The 20,824-nt window shown below is 39.4% G+C and overlaps 1 protein-coding gene across 3 annotated transcripts in view; it reads right to left on the reverse strand.

Annotated features, from left to right (window-relative positions):
* The window catches only part of SLC25A13 (solute carrier family 25 member 13), a 140,839-nt gene that overhangs the window by 43,376 nt on the left and 76,639 nt on the right, over positions 1-20,824 (reverse strand). For all 3 annotated transcript variants that reach the window (XM_042472754.1, XM_042472753.1, XM_042472755.1), the window contains 6 exons: positions 11,592-11,738; positions 8,678-8,816; positions 7,705-7,798; positions 7,455-7,539; positions 4,355-4,439; positions 1,264-1,422 (listed from right to left, as the gene is read on the reverse strand). In XM_042472754.1, coding sequence (XP_042328688.1) covers positions 1,264-1,422; positions 4,355-4,439; positions 7,455-7,539; positions 7,705-7,798; positions 8,678-8,816; positions 11,592-11,738 — 709 coding nt within the window. The remainder of the gene's footprint in view (positions 1-1,263; positions 1,423-4,354; positions 4,440-7,454; positions 7,540-7,704; positions 7,799-8,677; positions 8,817-11,591; positions 11,739-20,824) is intronic.

A 20,824-nucleotide genomic window follows, 5' to 3' on the forward strand; every position in this document is an offset into this window, starting at 1 on the left:
TTGTATTTGTCACTCCTCCAGCCATTAGAGGATCTGGATGATGTTTGAGAGTCTGAATGATGCCTGGTCTGTTCAGCACTGAAATTTATTTATTTTAAAAACCCTACCTTTTGGATCTCCCAGGAGCCCTCCTTTTTGACAATGGCAGGTTGTTTGCATGCACATCTTGCTGTGCTACCTGGCGCAGCTACCGCCATGTCACATTGTTCACTGTAAGATCAAAACAAAGTGCCCAGCCATGTGATTCATGCTGAGTGCCTCGTTCTGACCTCAGAGCAAGTGATGTGCTGCAGCCATGACTGCAGCAAGCAGCACAGTGACTTGTCTTCTTAGAAGTGGACCCTGCCATTTGGCATTATCAAAACAAATTTTCTTATATATCACTTTTCTGGGGTTTCCCATTACAGGAGAGATATAGGTAATTGATATACCAGTTTATGATTACTGATATTTATTTATTAAGTTTATTCAATACTATAATGATGATATCATCACCACATTTGCTGTATGTGTCATGTGAGCCACCATGGAGTAGTGGTTTAAACATTAGACTACAACTCTGAAGACCAAGTCTCAAGTCTCTGTTCAGCCATGGAAAGCCACTGAGTGATCTTGGACTAGTCACATTCTCTCAGCGTCAGGGAAGGGAAAACCCTTCTGAACAAATCTTGCCAAGGTTCATCATATGTCAGAAATGATTTGAAGGTACTCAACAACCATCACATGAATACACTAATGGAATGTCATTAAGCAAGATAAAATGACTCCCAATATTTCCAACAGCAGCCTCAGCCTTTGAAGCAAGCAACTGTGTATTTCAGAAATGTGCATTTCATGTTGAATTGGATGCTCTCTTTTTTTCAGTTTAGATCAGTCCAGAAAGTACAATATCCAGTAGAGGTGGTGCTCACAGCCTGTTCTGAAGAGAACAGAAAAAGCTTTTCTAGATTCATCATAAAATATTTTCTGGAGGAATCATAGAAATGATGTGGATATCAGACAAAGCAGGAGAAAACTGACACTGTGGACACTGGGCAAATATAATTAATTCATTATAATTTGAGAAAATCATGTTTTTCTTAGTGAACTAACAGTAGAGGCAATCAGTACAATCAAACCCATATTCTGACTCTGCAATGGAAGCTTAGAGAATGTGAGAAATTCTCATTTTGAGTCAGGATTAACTGACAAATAAAGAAGCAAGTCTGGCAGGAAATCTCTACTGTCCTCTTACAATCAGATGAAAAAAATCTGAATACTGACCTCTATAGAGTCCAAAGAATCCTTCATAACGTAGCACTTTCTTAAAGCAATCAAAGCTGTTCTTGTACATCAGCTCTCCAACAAATGACCCAGTGGAGCGCTGGTTCTGCATCCGGGTTTTCACAAGATCTATTGGGTATACTGCAGTGGCTCCAACAGCTATACGTTAAGTTGTAAACAAACAAGAATATATTTTTATAGCTAATATCAGGTTTATCCTGAAAATATTATATACCTTCACCATAAAAGTATTTACAGGAATTTTTGTGCGTATCAAGCAAGAATCTTCATCCTCCCCCAGAACTTGGAAACATTACATTTTTTAACTACAGTTCCTCAAATTCCCAGCCACTGTGGCCACTGGACATACTGGCTGGGGAATCCTGTGAGTTGTAATACAAAGGACAAATTTTCCATGCTATGCTTATCATTGTGCAATTTTCTGTACAGAACTTAAATGAGGCATACAAGTTAAAATAATTTTAGAGGATGGAGCCAGGTGCTCCATATCTCTTTCATAAAATTTTGGAGGCCTCTGAGCTGTGCTCTGGCCACTGGCTGAGCTAGCTATTCTGGGAGTCACAGCTAAAAATGTAAATGTTCCAGTTTTTGTGCTCCCCCCGCCCCCCTCCCCCACAACGTATTTGAGCTGCTTTTGAAACTCTTCCTGAATTTCAAGGAGACTTTTGACATGGCACATACGTTGGCTATTTGTGGAGGCTTTGGAAGAAGTTACACAAAACACATGAGACTTAGTTACTTCATAATGTGGCCATAGTCTCCCTGTATTATGAGTCCCATCTCACAAACTGTTCATTTTGTATTAAAAGCAGCCTTCAGACAAAGCTGGCGATAAAATACCCCATGAATTTGATTGAAAGGCTGTTTCTATGTTGTAATGTTATTGAGTACCAGTGTGCTTAACTCTGCTAAGGACTGGGCTGCTCTTCACATAAACAGGCAGAGGTAAAGAAATCATGCTGAGATTTTCTTACATGTCGTTAGCCTTTTGCACAGTTACTGTCATAGTTTGGGTTTGTTTGCTTTTTTCCAGTCTATAATACCTCAACACTCACTGCCAAACAAGAAACAGTCACCAGCCATGGTCACAAATACATGAACAAATAACAAAACAACAACAACAGATGCTATGGAATGTAGTTGCAAGATATAATGGACGTACTATTTTACTGTCAACAGTACAAGATTGTGAATACAAACATACAGTCCTGAGCACAAAAATACAGACAGCTCAGAATAAATGCAATCTGTAACAGAAATGCTACCTTTTTGAGAATGCTAACATGCTGGTAGGTGTTATCTTTGGAAAAAACACATGCACGATTGAAACTAGCATATTAAACATTAGAAAAATCTTAATGAGGAAGATCTACAATGAAATGACTACGCAGTTTCTGGAAGTGGTGGTTTTAATGGGGTTATTTTCACAATAAATCACAGATTTGTTGTCAATAATTAAAGACTGGCATAGATTTACAAGCAATGTAAGAATGTATTCTCACAGCAGGTAATCTGACTTGCCAATAACCTGAAATTGTTTATTGCAAGAAGCAACAGTTAATAGCCTGCACTTCTGCAAATTGTTACAGATTACATTTTTTCTCAGTTGACTTCCTTTTGTTTCATTATATTCATTGTCGCCAATGTTCTATGTGTCTTGACCTTCTTGTTATAACTTGTGGAATCACTATAGGTAGATCTTTTTATTGCAAGTTTTGGTATTCCATTCAGGAATACAATACTATATTTTCTATTCAAAATGTTGTTTTATTTTTATTGGCTGTAAGTATCGTATATACTCGACTGTAAATTGACCTCTTATATAGGTCAAGGGCACGTCTTGGGGCCTAAATTATGGATTCTCATATGACCCATGGATAAGTAGAGGGTAAAACTTAGGGGCATGTAAAAAAGGGTGAAGCAAAGGGAAATGATGCCAAAGAAATTAGAAAATTCCAGCAGGCATAACTGTTTGTGCTCACCCTAAAGGCTGGATGGATGAGGAGGGAACTACAGTAAATCATCATGTGTGGGAAAGGTGACCAGGTGCATGCGGGGCTAAGAAAACGCACACGTATCAAAAAGATGAAAAGCCAAAGCAAAAAAAAAATACTGACTATCTGTTAGCTGTGACTATAGCATTTAACTTTAATGTGATAACTTTGCCTGATTTTAACCCAGAAAACCTGACAACCATAAACAAGTATCTTATTCACATCCTTCAAACTTCGATTCCTCTAGGCATTCACATGAATAAGGAGGGCCAACTGTATATAGAGTAATTACCGCCACTGTATATTGTATGTACATTCCAAAATATCTGCTATTGCTTTGCCATTTGTTCATGTACTCGTGATAATCTTTTTTTGGTTTGTATGTTTCACAATATGACTTTTTAAAAAACACATCTCACTTTCAATTACAATGGCCGACAGAATTATTAAATCATAACAAAAGAGTAAAAAAACCAGAAGAGCCATTCTTGATATCATGGCTATAAAGTACAGGCTGAGTTGGAAAATTTTGTTTCTTGGATTACAGCAGGGGTGGAAAGAGTACATCCTACAGGACATGTGCAGCCCTTGGGCCCCACTTTTGCAGCCCCTGAAAGTCTTCCCACCATTCCCAAAGTCTCACAATATCAGTTTAAAAAAGTGTGTGTGATTTTCAGGTAAACAACTCCACTCCAAAATTACTCCCAAATACTTTTTGTTTTCCTGTGTTGTCCATCTCAAAATTGTGACAAGAAGTGACACATCATCACTTCCAGACATACTTTGAGGGGGACTTAAGAGAAAAACTGACATATTTGGTCTTGCTGGGAATTCTGTGAGCTGTACTCCAAGGGTGGCTAGCTGCATAAAGGGCAGGAGCCAATTCCTTGCCATACACTCCATGGGCTGCTACTCCCCATCCCCAGAAAACCCAGTGGTCATGCCAGCTAGGGTATTTTGCAAGCTGTAGTCTAAAAAAAGGAATTTTTCCAAAATTATGGCGGCATGCTTCTTTCTGTAATGGAGGGCAGGAAGGCAACTGGCAAACATAGTCACTTCTTCATACATTCACTAACCTCCAGCGACTGAACCAAGGGCAAACCTATATGCAGATTCTGCTATCTGGACAAGAATAGGCCGGGACACATCTCCTGGAGCTTGCTGCAAGTTTGTCAGGGAGGGAGAAGATTGAGAGGTAAGGAAGAAAAAGATTAGAAGAGTCAGGTTTACATTTTCTGCGACTGAATGGAACAACATAAAGTAACTGGGTCGAAAAACAGATACTACTGTAGTTACATATTTGCATATTATATTTCTATCTCAATTTAATTCCCAGGAAGAAGGTATAACATACATGGGCGCCCAGGTGGTCTACCACCTAGGCAGTAACCCTTAAGACATTTAGTGCAATAGATGCACCCCATAACAAACTGGAATTGAGGGTTTTAGACATTTTTGTTTTCATCTAGAAAATATTTTGGTCTGTCCCCTGCCTGAATTGATATTTTTAATGCCCATCCTAGTATTAAGATTAAGAAAAGCTATTCCTGCTCTAAACAGCTTTCTAGAAAATACAGGAAGCTACTTTATGCTAAGTCAGACCAATGATCCATCCAGTCAAGTATTGGCAGCTCTGATGTAGCTCTCCAGTTTCAGACAGGAATTTTTTCTAATACTTGGAGATCTTTGGTATTACCTGGTGATCTCTCATCCAAGAACTAATCAGCCTTGATCCTGTTTAGCTTTTGGAATCAAATAAGATCAGTTGTGCTCAGGGTGGTATAGGACATACAAGAAAATGAAACATATTCTTCCCATCACTACTTTTTGTTATGGTAGTCTAAATTGCCAATGAAATGTAGTAGTTATGAGATGAAACCACAGATAATAGAGGTTTACATGACCTTTTAAATCCACGTACACCATGAAAATATGGGGAAAAATAGCTTCATTGTACCACCACCAGTCATTTAATCAAATAAAATATTAAAATCAGAGTTAAATCAGAGCTAGTGAAGAAGTGCTGAGAACAAGATTAGGTGTTGTAATTTTAACAACATTAAAATACACACACATACTTTTAATTGTAAATATTGGTTGAAATTTGGTTCACCCAAATTATAATTATTGGCTGAAATACATATCACTGTGAAAGCAGAGCTTTGAAATATACTTCCTCCTCTTCATCCACTAGTACAACTTCCAGAATTTGTTGCCAACTAAAAATAGTCTTACTGAGCTCTGGCTTTGATACACAGCTTTTGTTTCTGGTTTTCTGTAAGAGAAGGTTCTCATTGCTGCATAACATGATTATTTTGAATCTGACAGGAAGCCATCTTATACTTGGTCAATTGAACTTGTCATTCTCTAGGGGTTTGAGACATCCATCTTTCCCTGCTGAACCAGGAGAAGAAACCTATAGGAATGCAAAGCATGTGGTTTATCAATGAGCTATAATCCTTCTTCACTATTTTCAAAGGATCTTGCTGTGGGAAGAAGAGAGGAGAAACCCTACTGGATACGCAAGGTCCTCATTATGTTCAAAAAAGATCTGCTGGATTTAAGTCATCAAGTCTCAAGGAGGACATAAGAACTGCCCATTTCAAACTGTGCATTAATTTGCTCAATAAACCACTGTAGTGTGTGCCACCTGCTTTATGTTCCAAGATACTCCTGGAGACTGATTTAGTTGTTACAGGACTCAAGTTGTAGAATTTGCATCCAGAATGTAATGAGCATTTACATCAAGAATGGGGAATGTGTCGTTGGGCTGCTACTCCCATCATCTCCCACTACTGACTATTCTGGCTAGGACTGCTCAGAATAGCAGTCCAACTACTATTGGAAAACCACACATTCCCAGCTTTTTTTTTCCATGCAGGAGCTATGACAACATGGCACTGCTATCTACATGGATCTTCTGTACTGCCAGTGCCAAGACATAATGCTATGTAACATGGCATAGTGTCTGTGGCAGCTTCCAGTGTGGTACCTATAATGTACAGGGTGGCTTTTGGTCCAAACCTCTTTAAGTAATCTTTGAGACAGGTTTTACAAATGAGCTAATAAAAATGTATTGTCCTAACACACTGGTTCTTAAGGCAAGACTAAAGAAAAGTTATTGAAGGGTGATGTTGACTGGGAGGAGGGGCAGAATAGGAGGCAGCCAAGTGAGGAAGGCCTGGCGTGAGGCCTATTAGACCCAAAAATGTAGCCTACATCAACTCATTGTGGTCAAACTGGCGTCTCTGCACAGACCCAGAGTGCAGAGAGTGGGGAGGGAAACCCTCCAGCTCTCAACATACATAACTTGGTTTGACTTAAGTGATAGCTTTAGAAAAACAAGAGCTACACCCAGGTCTACACCAGTTTTTCAATACAGGAAAGAAACCAATAAAAAGTTTTTGACAGTTGGCAAAGACTTTTTTTTGTCTTTTGCATCACATCACTTTCCAGTTTCCCATTCCGCAAACATTTAAAAACTAAAATTAAAATTTTTAGAAAGCCAGCAGCAGCACTTGGTTTTCTCCACGATCTTAAAGGATTTCAAACTATTATGACAGACTAAACAAAACCATCACTCATTTCAATATGCAGCTCAAGAGAGAATGCAACAGGAAGACAGCAACAGACAATCTTACCTACAAGTCAGCCTCAGTAAACTCTGTGCAACTTAACCACTGAATAGGCATATACATATAAAAATGTACTTAAAGAACTGAATATCTATGAGCAAATAGAGCTTTCTCTTAATACACTGGGTGCATGTTGACATTCCTAGTGTAAACTGAATAACATTTCTTCCTTCATTAAAAATAACCCCCGGCAAAGTCACAGGAGGGCAGAACCAGTTAATTCAAATAAGTGAATGAATATTACCCCCCGCCCCTCCAACTAGTGGTTAAAATGAAACCTTGATTTTTCTTTCTAGTCATTTCTATCAGGTAATCACAATTTTAATGTTTTAAACAAAAAAGAGAAAGTAAACACTTAGTTTTTTTTTAGTTTTCTGGCTTAGTAAAATTCTAATGAAAACATTTGCAAAATTTTTAATCACAGTTTTTATATTTAATTCACCAAGAAGTGCCAAAGACCTTGAGGCCTTGCTGATTGGAAGTACTAGAACAAGGCAATAAATGCTTCATTATTCTCCCCACACACCGTTTATCCCCTCACCTGTCTCTGAGCTTCAGCCAGGTTGTAAGGCAATGTGCCCTCCTCCAAAGGAGCAATTCGTTCAATGTCAGCCATCGTCATGCGTCTGAGGACACAAAGGGATAACAAAAATGATATCTGTATTACAAACTAGAGAAAGGTAAGTTATCTTGCAGTGGTGGGTGATATTTTGCTCAGCCATGGTATTTGCTTCTCCCTTTCTTTTTTCTTTCCACAGCAAAAGAAAAAAGAGAGTAATTCTCAAACTTACCCCCGTGGCTCATATAAATCTGCTAACTGGAACAAGATGTCAACTTCCATGGGTGTAACCTGGCCAAATTTCTGAGCTGCCAGAACAAACTCCTCTACAACAAAAGAAGGGGTGGGGTGTTGAATACAGAAAGGGGAACTAATCAAACAACACTGAAAGTTATCCACAAATACCCCAGAATCACCAATGTTTAATATGAAACCAATATGCTGCAAAAGAAGGGGAAAAATACCACAAATAGTACTCCTGCCACTGTGTAAACGTATGTTTTAAATGCTCTGTCCATCATGCAAATAGGAGAAGCAGTCTAGCCTTCTAGCTTAGTGCTAACAGCAGGATTTAGAATATTTGACATACGGTATCAATCAGTTGTGAGAGGGGGGGAGAGAAAGAGACAGAGATGTGGAAGTTTTCATGCATATGTGTCCCAGTAGGTTATATTAATGAAGGGCTGGCACTACAGAGGGAGTTTTCTATAAAAGCGGTTAGATAGAGCCTGATAACATCTTGTTCCAAGCTTGTAGATCAGCTTACTGCAATGCCAATACAAGTTTATGGAATTTTTCAACTACCCTTGAAGGTCATTTTAATAAGCTGCCAATTTGGCACAACTCCTAGGAAGTTTTTGAGCCCTTTAAAACGTCTTTACATTGACTTCTCATTCTACCTTGCCTTTAGGACTTTGATTTTTCACTGACGTTAAGTACACGTTTTTAAGCAGATGTAGAATCCCAAAGAATTAATTCTAACAGACAAAAGTAACTAGAAACAGAAAAGTGCACTCACAAAATATGAGTTGGGATCATTCTTTTTACCAGTGTCAACATGTTTTGTTTTAATTTGTAAACTGCCTTAAGTCTCAATTGTATGCCTATATGAAGATGGTGATAATTATAATAATTTCCCTGTTATCCTGAAACAACGGAAGGGCAGAATTTTTTCAGAGTAGGTTCAAAACCTTATTTAAACTAACCTTTAGTAACTTCCACGTTTTTTCTATGTCCAGCCAGAGTACTATAGATTTTTCTAATGAGTTCCATGTTATTAAGAAGAGTATTAAATCCATTAAAATAGGAAAAGCTGACTTGGTGGGAAGTGGTACCTCCAGCAGCCTAGAACAGAGAGTGTGATGAGGAAAGTAAGAAGAGAAAAAGATCATATTAGATGTGTTTCATTTTTAATCATACAACTTGATTGTTGGAGTTGGGGAGGAGAAAGGCTTTGGAAACTGTTAGTTTTAAAAACAGCAATAGAAGTAGCAAGGATTTTAAAAATATAAAATGGGGGGAGCCTATAATAGATTCTTAAGTTACTGAAGCTAATCATGACCAGAATGCAAGCTGTTCCCTCTATTCCAGTGAAACCTAAACAAATACATATGCAGGATTATAACAACATGGCCAGTGGTAATTTACAGAGTTCAAGTTTCAATACTGTTGCAGTCAAAAATGTTTTATAAGTTGCTTTATTTCTTCTAATGAGCAAATCTCAAAGGCTTAAAAATGCCAAGGATATTAATGTCTGAGTTGGGAGGGGTGGAAATTGAGAAAATTAACTCATGCTATAGGGGTGGAACATGGGTCTATTTTAATATTTAAATCTAGGAAACAACTGTATCACTTAAAGCATGCAGTGAAATCCTCTCTTAAGACAGCTCAAACTTTGCTCTTGCAATCAGTTCCCTGAAATAATCAAAACTCTTATCTTTAAAATGCTCATATGCTGTTACCTTGAAGAAGAATACAGTATTGCTAGGAAATCTTCCAAATATCTGTGAGAGATCCAAATAGCTAATTTTGAGGAGCAGGGTGTTATTAGCTTACAGTTGTAAACCGCTTAGACACTGTTAGGCTGTTTATTATGGGTTCCCCTTCCTTTGCACAGCAAAGTAGATATTTTTGCCCAACACAGATGGATATAAATTTTTGAACATGGAGGTGGGGTGAGGACGAAGAATAAGAACACCATGGACTACTTTAGGATGATTAAGTATAGACTGAGGGAATACCAGACACAGTTCAATGAAAAAACAGGAGAGGGTTTATTTGATACTACCAAAATTTCTGAACTGGGGGGGGGGGGGGGGGGGGACAGAAAAACAGCACTAGCCACAGCAGCTAGATATTTTAGTATAGTACTCCAAAAAAGTAACTTTTCTGCAACTAATCTAGTACTATTCCCTATGAGTGTCTAATGTTCTTCATGGCCTCTTTCAACTGAACATGCCATAAACTGTAAGACTCCCTGCAAACATTCTTATATGCCATGCCATTCATTGGATGTGAATTTCATTTGTAACACAGCAAGAACACACTGATGAATAGATTTTTGTGGGTTTTTCAGGCTATGTGGTCATGTTCTAGAAGAGTTTATTCCTGATGTTTCACTAGCATCTGTGGCTGGCATCTTCTGAGTTTGCTGGCATGGAAAACAGTGGGGTATATCTAGTGTGTGACCCTGGGTAGGGAGGAGTAATTTCCATGTTAATTTGTGTATTGTTCTGTTGTTGAATGGCAAGGCCTCAGGGTGGGAGGATATGCCAAGAGGATTAGTGTCTGTTTAATTAGGAGGATTAGTGTCTGTTTAATTAGTGATCACTGTCTGCTAGAAAAAACCCTGACCCTGGGTGGTTTTCATTTGCATTTTGCTGGGTCTTATTTTAGTACTTTTCAAGACAGGTAGCCAAACTTTGCTAATTGTAAGAGGTTTTTTTTCCTGATGAACTTGTCTTGGTGTTTGTGGATTTCAATGGCTTCCCTGTGCATTCTGACCTGATAGCTGTTGGTATGGTCCAGAATTTCAGTGTTTTCAAATAGCATTTTATGCCCAGGATGCTTTATAACCTGCTTTGCTATTGCTGATTTTTCTGGCTGGCCAGTCTGCAGTATCTCTCATGTTCCTTGATTCGTGTTTGAACACTGTGTTTGGTGGTCCCTATGTAAATTTGTCCGCAGCTGCGTGACATACGATAAACTCCTGTGGGTGTGAGAGGGTCTCTCCTGTCCGCTGAGTGCAGCATTTGCTAGATTTTCTTGGTTGGTTTGTTGCTTATTTTTTAAAGCTACACATTTGAGGAATGTTTAGAAAAATACAGGCCATGGAATGGAGGTAGCAGCATCAGGGCTATCTCAAGGCCCATTTTCAAGCTGGCTGCAAAACCAGTGAGCAGCTAAGAGATTTGTTAAATAGCTCAGCATGCCAGAAATAGCTGCCCAAAAGTGAAACAGTATCACACAGCACAAAAATTCTTGTTAGGGTCAAATGTACATGGATTATATATCTGATCTACAGCTAAGGTCTGGAGGTAAACTGCCATCCATATGAGATGTCATGCTAAATTTCATGCAAACTGTAGGTTAGATTAAGCATACTTATAAAAGATGCAGAGCAGATGTGAGCTTCTAGCTCACCATCCATTTCTGAAGTAGCCCTTGGTGCTGAAGCAGTTGCCAACCTCTGCAGAAGCCGAATATTTCTTTCCAAAACAAGACTTTCATGCATATCTGTCCTAACAGGAAACAGTAGACTGTTGAGATAGCACAAGATTTTTTTACCCTGATGGTGCAACAGGTCATCAGATACAACTCAAGGTTGCTGGCTTCTACTGTGGGCCAGAGAAGATAATGTCACAATCTTCTGAAGAGGAAAACTATTGCATGAACTGCTACATGGATTTATCATGTATAAACTTAAGCTCCTTTCTCTTGAATCCAGAGCCTAGATTATGGATAGTAGTAAAAACAAAAACAAAAGGAATAGGAAAATAACCTTGTAGTAAATAGCATCTTCAGCCTTCTCTCTACTGTCTTCTATGTGTACTCGTCTCAGTAGAAACCCCAGTTCTGACAAATGTCCTTATCCAACATTGCAAATAACAAATAACTTACAGCTACTAGACATTCTTCAACAAAAGGTGTCAACATATGAGGCCGGATTGTGACCATGATGTCTCTAAAGTCAATGGCAGTGACTCTTCCAGCTTGTGTGTTATCTCTCTGTACAAAAGCTTGCTTAGCATGTTCCAGCTGGATTTCCTGTAAAAGGTAAAAAGTACAGTTAAATATGGCTGTTGACAAACTCCGCCATATTCTGCTTTTTCAAATCTGTTCTGCAGGACATAAAAGGTACATCTAGACTTGGGGTGGGGCAAATTCAGCAGGCACAGGATCCAATTTTCTAAGACTAGGGCTTTCTCAAGGCCATGCAAACCTCTAAAAAAAATCACAGAAAATGGGGGGGGGGGGGTTTGAATGAAGTGGCCAAAACTCCATTTCTCTTTTTTTTAATTTTTAAATACTAAACAGGGAAGTAGATCACATGTAAAAAGTGCAATAACTACTCCTAGAGACTTCCAGGAAAGGAAATCTCTCTCTCTCTCTCTCTCTCTCTCTCTCTCTCTCTCTCTATATATATATATATATATATATTTGCCTTGAAAAGAGGATTCTGGAGGAATCTGGGGAACAGTGAGCACAAAACCAGTCTTGGACCATCCATGTGACCACTTTGCCCATTTCTCCTCTAGAGCATAAGTCTGGGAATGAGTTAGAGAAATCTGGGGGAAATCTTCAGCTCATCTCACAGTATGAATATGTTCCAAGTTCCTCACAATTCAATGGCAGGACACAATAATTAACCCATTTTACGCACTCAGGGGTTATACAGACCGGTGCACGCTGCGGCCTCCACAGATGCTTGCACACCATGATGATGCCCCTTGTTTAGGTGCTGTGCACGACGAGTGTCATCATGGTGCACATTGTGTAGATGGCTGTGTGCCAAGACGGTGCCCGCGCGGCACAGTAAGGGCTCGGAGCGTCTGGACGCTCATCCCTCAGCGTGTGTACAGGCCAGCAGAAGTTGAGCTAATATGAACACTAGAGTTTGGCTAATATGAACACTATTGTTGGTCTCTTTTTGTAGCAACTAAAAGTTGGAAAAGGACAACTCTCCACACATCTGGAGGCTCTCCATGTGACCCAGAACCTTGAAAAAATCAGGATTTTCCTGAAGGAAAGAGGGATGGAATCACTACAGGAAGAGGAGAAATTTGTTACAGGCTATTAGTGAAATCAGATCTTGCAGGGTTTATGTTCAAAATGATGTATAGAACTACCTATGCTTAGAAATATAGGCCTAAATCCAACTGCTAGCCCCAACTAAAATAGACCATTTGAATCAACTGCTGAATGGGAAGAAAACACTTACATAAACCCCACTGACTGAATGAGTCTGCTCTAGTTCAGAAAGCAATTGGATTTAGCACAATACTTACATTTACTTGTATATAATGGAAAGTGAGATAGTATAGTTTGTTTGTTTTTAAATTCCCTAAGATTGCAATACAGGACTCAATCTAAAGTGTTATCTTGTGTTTATAGGGGGGAAATGGATCCATCAGAGCTTCTACAAATGAAAGGAGCATGTGTGCATACTGCACAAGGATGTGAGGTAGAACAGATTGCTGGATGTGTGCAACTACGAGTGCCAAGACCCTATCTTTTCTATGAATGGGAACTCTACTAAAATCAACACCTTACGTTCATGAAAAGGTAATATCTTTACTTCCAAATATGCTGTATACAGTATACAGTCAACCCTGTATATCCATGGATTCTTTATCCACAGATTCAACAATCCATGGCTTTAAAATATTCCAAAAAATATAAATTCCAGAAAACAAATCTTGATTTTGCTATTTTATGTAAGAGACACCATTTTACTCTGCCACTGTATTTAATTAGACTTGAGCATCCACACATTTTGGTAACCACAGGAAAGCAATCCCCAAGGGTCCACTGTACTGTATTTAAAAGTAGAAACCTGTTTTTTATTGCAATAAATACTTTGGAATCCATATGGATTTTTCTAGCTACAATGTAAGTAGCTAGAATGTATGTGGCAATGGAAGTAATTATTAAAAATTAGCATACAATGTGCAAAGTATTCACCAATTTAGAATTAGAGACATAATGCATAATCCAGGGAAAATCCTGCTGATCTTAGCAAAAAAAATTAAGCACATGACTGCTCCCCACTGAAACCAACAGGTTAATGCTGGTGGGTTCATGCCCATAGATATAGAAGCAACATAGGATAATTATCCTATGTGACTTCAAAAATGTCTAATACTTTCTCAGTTCTGGAGTTGACTCATGCAATGAGGTATTTCTTCTGAGCTATCACATCGATTTCTGGACTCAGCAGAGTATGGGTTAAAAGAAAAAGAAATTTGACTGCTTTTCAATGCAAAATTAAAGGCCTGCCATATGTCCCCTAGATTGGAGGTAGTGTAATCCCTCTACATAACTTTAAAAACAGCCTCAATTCTTTGATGGTGGGAGTCTGAATTCCTAAAAGCCACAATAAGTGTTTATACAAAATTAATTTGCAGTTGATAACAGGAACTCTGGCACCAGAGCTCAATGAAAAGATTTCCCAACTCCATTCTCCCTCCCCCCGCCTCTCTCTCTCTCTCTCACACACACACACACACTTCCCAATGCTATTTTTCATGCTACAGCTCATAAAGGCATTCTGTTTTCCAGGTACAGGGTGATTATGTTCAGGTATGTCTGATATTTCCAACTGATCAACATTCGTTTGACACAGCACAGTCCTTCCTGCTATTGCATATTGTGAGGTCCCATTGACAAGAATTATTACTTCACCAATGAGGGTACCAGAACGGAAGAACAAGCTAACATACATTTGAACTTATTTAACAAAACCATAAAATGTGCACATGTAAAACACAATGTAAAAACGGATGTTAAGACTGGGCAAAAATTGCAGGTTTTGAGACCATCAGCCAATATTCAGTGGTGCAATACTCTTTCTTTGTGGAAGAAAAATCCTTATTTGTGCAATTATATGAACAGCTTTTTTTAAAAAAACAAAAAACTAAACTAAACTAAATACTACCTCTTCTTCATTTAAAAATTCACCTTCACGCAGCATATTGGGGAAAAAACCCACTTATTATTTTACCTATCCTATCTGTAACCTCTCTTTGCTTCAATGAGTTTCAGGATGATGTACACACTAAGGTGGAAATTATACTATGACCCACAATAACCTTGTGAGCTGAGGTAGGTGAAACTAGTGACTTGCCCATGTTGTTGTTAACTGTCCTCAAGTTGACCTTGACTCAAGGTGACACTGTGGATGAGACATCTTCAAGACTTCCTGTCTTCAACTTTTCTGCTCAGGTCCTTCAAACCCAGGTCTGTATCTTCCCTGACCAAGTCTTGCCATCTGCATGTGGTCTTCATCTCTTTATACTGCCTTCCACATTTCTTAGCATCATTGCCTTTTCTAACTATTCATTTTTCATGATGTGGCCAAAGTACAATAGCTTCAATTTGGTCATTCTGGCTTCCAGGGATAGTTCAGGCCTGATCTGTTCTCAAACCCAATTTGCTTGTCTTCTTGGCCATCTTGGTATCCTCAGGATTCTTTTCTAGCACTACATCTCAAATGAGTTGATTTTCTTTCTATCCACTTCTTTTTTCTTCACTGTCAAGCTCTCACATCCATACAATGTGAGGGGAATTGCTTGGACTATCCTCACTTTAGTGTTCAAAGTTATGTCTTTATACTTTATGATCCTGTCCATTTCTTTCACAGCTGCCATTCCCAGTCCTAGTCTGATTTCTTGACTGCAGTTTTCCATCAATATTTGACCCAAGATATGGGAATTCTTCAATTATTTCAATTGTCTCATTGTCCAGGGTGAGGTCCTGTAGATCTTCTGTGGTCATTATTTTTGTTTGTTTGTTTTTGTTTTGTTTAAATCAGCAGTCCAGTCTTGGCACTTCTTGACCTTCCTTAGTAAATGCTCCAGGTCTTTGTTTCTGCAAGTAGAATTATGGCATATGCCTATGTTAGGTTGTTAATGTTCTTCATCCTATCTTCACTCTTCCTTCCTCTGATTATAAGCTTGCTCTGTGTATGATATTTTCTGCATACAGGTTGAATAAATATGGTGATACTATGCAGCCTTGCCCGTCCCCTTTGTTGACTTGGAATCATTCTGTTTCTCTGTATGCTGTTCTGGTGGCAGCCTCTTGTCCTGAGTACAGATTACCCATCAGGACAATCATGTTGTGGCACTCCCATTACTTTAAGCGCAAGCCATAGATTTTTATGATCTAGGCGGTCAAAGGCTTTGCTGTAGTCAGTTTGCCCATTCTCACCAAATAAATTTAAAGGCTGTGCAAGATTTCGGGTCCCAAATCCAGGATTCCATTCATTGCACTACACTGGCTCTTTATTTGTGACCAAAGCTGTAACAGAATCAAAGTCCTCCCCTGCTACCAAGGTCCAGTTTATCCAATCTATTATATGCTTCCATCATCAATTCCAATGAATTAGAATTCCTATCCTAAGCATGCATGCATACACATACACTCACACCACACAGACACAGAGAATCGTCATTTTACTATCTGTTTTAAAGAAAGATATTGCAATTTTCCCCCAAACAGAGCTGCCTTTTACTTCCAGTGTTTTTAAATGAATGTACTTAAAATTGTTTTTAGATTTCAATATTATGTCAGTTTAATTACATTACTATACTTGTTTTATTTTATCGGTTTTGTAAACTGACTTCCAGTTCTGAGAAGAAAGCAAACAAACAAGGATAAAACAAAACAAAGTGTTTGTTCAAAAGGTCATATTGCCAATTTTAAAATGGCTCAGGATGGGGGCAGAATCACAGCTATGAATGTTGTTTCTTTGTTAAAGTTGCTAGCTTTAGCATAGGGCTGTGAGGTCTGGGGCACCAGCTGAACTCTCAGGAAATTGCTTTGCTTCTCTGGATCTTCAGGCAGGGAGACAAATGTGAGGGAGAACAATGCTTGATTTCTGTATATGAGGTGGCTTTAAATCTTGGGAATCTATCTCACTCCATTCTCATTTGGTGCTAGGACTCACTAGGACTCAGTTTGAAGATTTGTACATACAGTATAATGCTGACTCACCCAACAACCAGGAGAGAAGGGAAGGGATTGGAAAAAGCTGGTAGGTGTATACATTTGGGCCCATTATGCTATTTGAAACAAGGTGTGGAGTAAGAATACAGTTGGCCCTCCATATACATGAATTCTTTACCCACAGATTGAAAATATTCCAAAAATATATACATTCCAAAAATAAAATCCCAATTTTGCTATTTTATGTAGGAGACACCATTTTACTATGCTACTGTATATAATAGGACTTGAGCATCCATGGATTTTGGTACCCATGTGGGGTCCTGGAATCAAACCTCAGTGAATACCAAGGGCCCACTGTACTCAAAACAAGAACAAAATCAAATTAATAAAGGTTATACCTTTAGAAGTCATAGGGAATACACCTATTTAATAATTACTCCTCAATACCCCTTTGAAGCTTTCATTAAAAAAATCTACAGCTTCCACAACTAGCTTTTTCCATTGTTTATTCCCACTTAACAGAAATATTTCTAAAATATAGCTTGTGACAACATATGAAGGCAACAGAATTATCAAAAATGATAAGTAGCAGGCTTTTCTTTATTTTTGAAATTTTATGTAATTTTGTTTAATTTTTGTTTTATAAGCCTATACAAATAAGTGGAGATGCATTTGCAAAATATTAAAAGGTATCTCACCTGGTACAAATTAAGAAAAATATAAAAAGCATTTTCACACTGAGACCACTGTGGCCTCCTACTGTTGTAAGGTCCAAGGTCTAGACACCAAAACAAGGTGGTACATGAGAAACATCAAAGGAGAAGGGCTAAATGCCAAACCTTGCTTAATTCAAAGCAAGCTTTCTTAAAAATGTGAAAAGTAACTCCATATCTCATGCTACAGGCAGGTATTTTTTTAAAATATAACTACCCTGTGCCAAGAACCCATGTGGGAAGGTTATCTGGTACTCTCACCTGCCTAGAAGCTATGTATCCTGATCCCAGATCCATAAGGGCCAATTGTGATTGCTGCTTAACGGCAATGCTTGTTCTACTTATGGCTTTAAGACAAGGGCAGGAAACTTCTCTCAACCCAAGAGCTATATTTGCATTATTTGATCACTTGAATTAACTATGCAGGGCAACAATTTGCAGACACAATGATGACAGAGAAATATCATCTCTTCACTGTCAGCACCCCAGCACAGGCCTTCCAATGAGTTCTAGCCCATGTTCGGTTGTACTCAATCCAAGTCTTCCTCCATCATTGTTCTAGTCTCCACCCCACTTGTTTAATCACTGCCAGCTCCCTAGTGAACCAGGCAACTTGCCTGGCTCTACCATGGGAGGAAACATTTAGCAGCAATTGTAACCACCACCCTGATCTCTATTCCAGAGATCTGCCAGGGCTTTGACAGGTTTACCAGACAAGGCAAGAGGAAACTCCTGAAAAACCATCAGGAATCCATCCGCATCCACAAATCTCTTGGGGTGGATCATCTTGATTGGGCTCCCACCCCTGCTTAGGGTCTGAGTCCCAGTGAGTCTAAATCCTACCAGGCAGTGATCAGTCCATGACAACGGAACTATTGAGAGTTCCTCCACTCTCAGACCACCATCATCCTGCCCAGAGCAAAAAACCAGGTCAAGTGTGTGTTGTGCAGCATCAGATATTACTTGGGACAGCCCCATAGTTGTCATGGCAGACAGAGTAGTCTCTGCATGAATAATGAAGTCCCCAAGTACAACAAGCTGAGGGGACTCCAACACTACCGTTGAAATAAACCCAGCCAGCTCAAGAAGAGAGACTGTTGAGCAGTTGGGTGGGTCAAAAACACACACTCATACCCAACAGAATATGGAACAGGACACCTGGTAAGGGAGATGGAGTCCTGATAGACCACTGCAACTCCACCTCCCCACGTCTCACCTACTGCTGTATGGAGAACACAGGTGGACAAAGCCGGGAGAGATTAACACACACACCCTAGCTTCATCCAGCCAGGTCTCTGTAATACAAGCCAGGTCGGCATGCTCATCTGGGATCAAGTCCTGAATCAATGATTCACTGACCTGGTATTCAGCAGCAGAATTTTTACCCCAGGGGGCCTGTTGCCAAGGCTATCGAAACTACTTGAAATGGAGGATAGTTTGGGAGTAACCAGCATCCTGTGGCTCTCCTTTCTACCAGGCTGACTCCCCATACCACATCTCCCCATACCCATTACTGTCATAATGGCTGCTCCCCTCCCATGCCCTCCTTGTATATTCTACTGCTAGTTGACAGTTGTTTCCAGATTGCAGCCTGCAACAGTCCTCCAGGCGAGGCTACCAATAACAAGTAAGCAGACATTGAGATGGTAGACCCCTATCCTGGGGTGGTGGGGGTGGCCTCTTTCTTCCTCCCACATGGTGGCTCCCCTCAGTCCTAGCAGGCACTCAGCTTTATCCCCTTGCCAAGAGGTAGGTAGTCCTACCTGGCTGTTTAGCCAGTAATTGGCTAGGTGCCTAGAGCTTGGTTCTGAAGGGAGCAGTTTCTCACAGGCGGCAGTCCTCCAGGTGAGTCTACCAGCAACAAACAAGCAGCAAGCAAATAGACAATAAGATGGTAAAACTCTGTACTGGGATGGTGAGGGTGGCTTGTTTCTTCCTCCCAAATACTGTTGTGTTTTTGGTTTTTTGTGGCTGAATGGTGATATGGACCTATATTTCCTAGTCCTAACCATTAGACTACCCAGATCTATAGCGGAAATGGTTATAAATTCCAATATTAGCTTTTGAATCAGTTTCTGCACATGATGGTAAACCTGTGTTGTTTCTTCTGGGTAGGTGTGACCTGGGCATGTACAGTTATCTGCTGAATTCCCCTTGCATAGGTCTTGCTGTAGGATTGGTAGATTTCTGTGCTACATTCCACAGTTCAAAGCATTAGCAGAAAATAGGTCATGAGACTAAAAGGATTATTCTGTAATTTGATATATTTTGATGCATTTACAGTAATTGTTTTTGTGGTTTTTTGCACTTGCATCTGTGCCTGGCATTCTCTGAAGATGCCAACCACAGATGCAGGCAAAACACCAGAAATAAATTCTTCTAGAACACAGCCACATAGCCTGAAAAATCCACAAAAAGCTATGGATGCCGGCCATGAAAGCCTTCAACTTTATATTTACAGTAAGATTCAACAATAAAGAAGAAACACATTTTCCCTCCACCTTCTTTCCTAATTTGAGTACTGAAAAGACTGGAGGGACTGACATTTCTATGCGTAAGAGATGAACCACAAAAAAGCATACCAAAAAATTCATAATAAACCCTGTATTCTATCCCCTAAACTGGGAAGAGTATTCACATACCAATTTGGTTATAATGGGATAAACACTTCTGCTTCAAATTCATATGTATATTTGAGGAGTGGATGATAAGTTGAAAAGATAAAGGGCAAATGAGATAGTTGGAAAAGTCAGCAACATATGGGAAGAACAAACACTTTCAGTTTGACTCTCACTGCAGTTATTCATGTCAATAACTCTGAAGCTTCAACTATGAGCACCAGCGCATCAGAGAGGGACTTGGTCAAGTGAGCTGAATGTGTTCAGGTCTTAGATCCTCTTTGGATACAGACTAAGACAAGGGATGGTGTTAGAAGAACAGCCCTGAGAATGACAGGCAGTACACAGCTTATATAGATAAAAATGTGTATACACTTATTGATGAAGTGGACTGTCTGTGCCTCCTGCACCTTTAAACTCTAGTTCAAGCCCTTGACCTGACTTCAACTCCTCTCAAGCCTAAACTAAGTTTAGGGACACTGAGCTCAAGAATAATATACACACTGAAAATCTAGGAAGAGGTGGGAGTACAAGCCGGAAGCACAAGGCATGGTTTTGTCCTAACATGTTTGAGAACATAGTTTTTTGTGGGATTTTTGGGCTATGAGGCCATGTTCTAGAAGAGTTTATTCATGACGTTTCGCCAGCAGCTGTGGCTGGCATCTTCAGAGAATGCTGGCATGGAAGAGAGTGGAGTAAATATACTATTGGTTGAGAGGAAGCGATTTACATGTTAACCCGTGTATTGTTCTGTTGTTGAATGGGAAGGCCTCAGAATGTCTATTTAAACCCACAATAAACTATGCTTGAAAACATTAGTTCTCCAGAGAGAACTCTGGAGATTAGAGTT

This window comes from Sceloporus undulatus, chromosome 6, assembly GCF_019175285.1.
Source record: "Sceloporus undulatus isolate JIND9_A2432 ecotype Alabama chromosome 6, SceUnd_v1.1, whole genome shotgun sequence".
NCBI lineage: Eukaryota > Metazoa > Chordata > Lepidosauria > Squamata > Phrynosomatidae > Sceloporus > Sceloporus undulatus.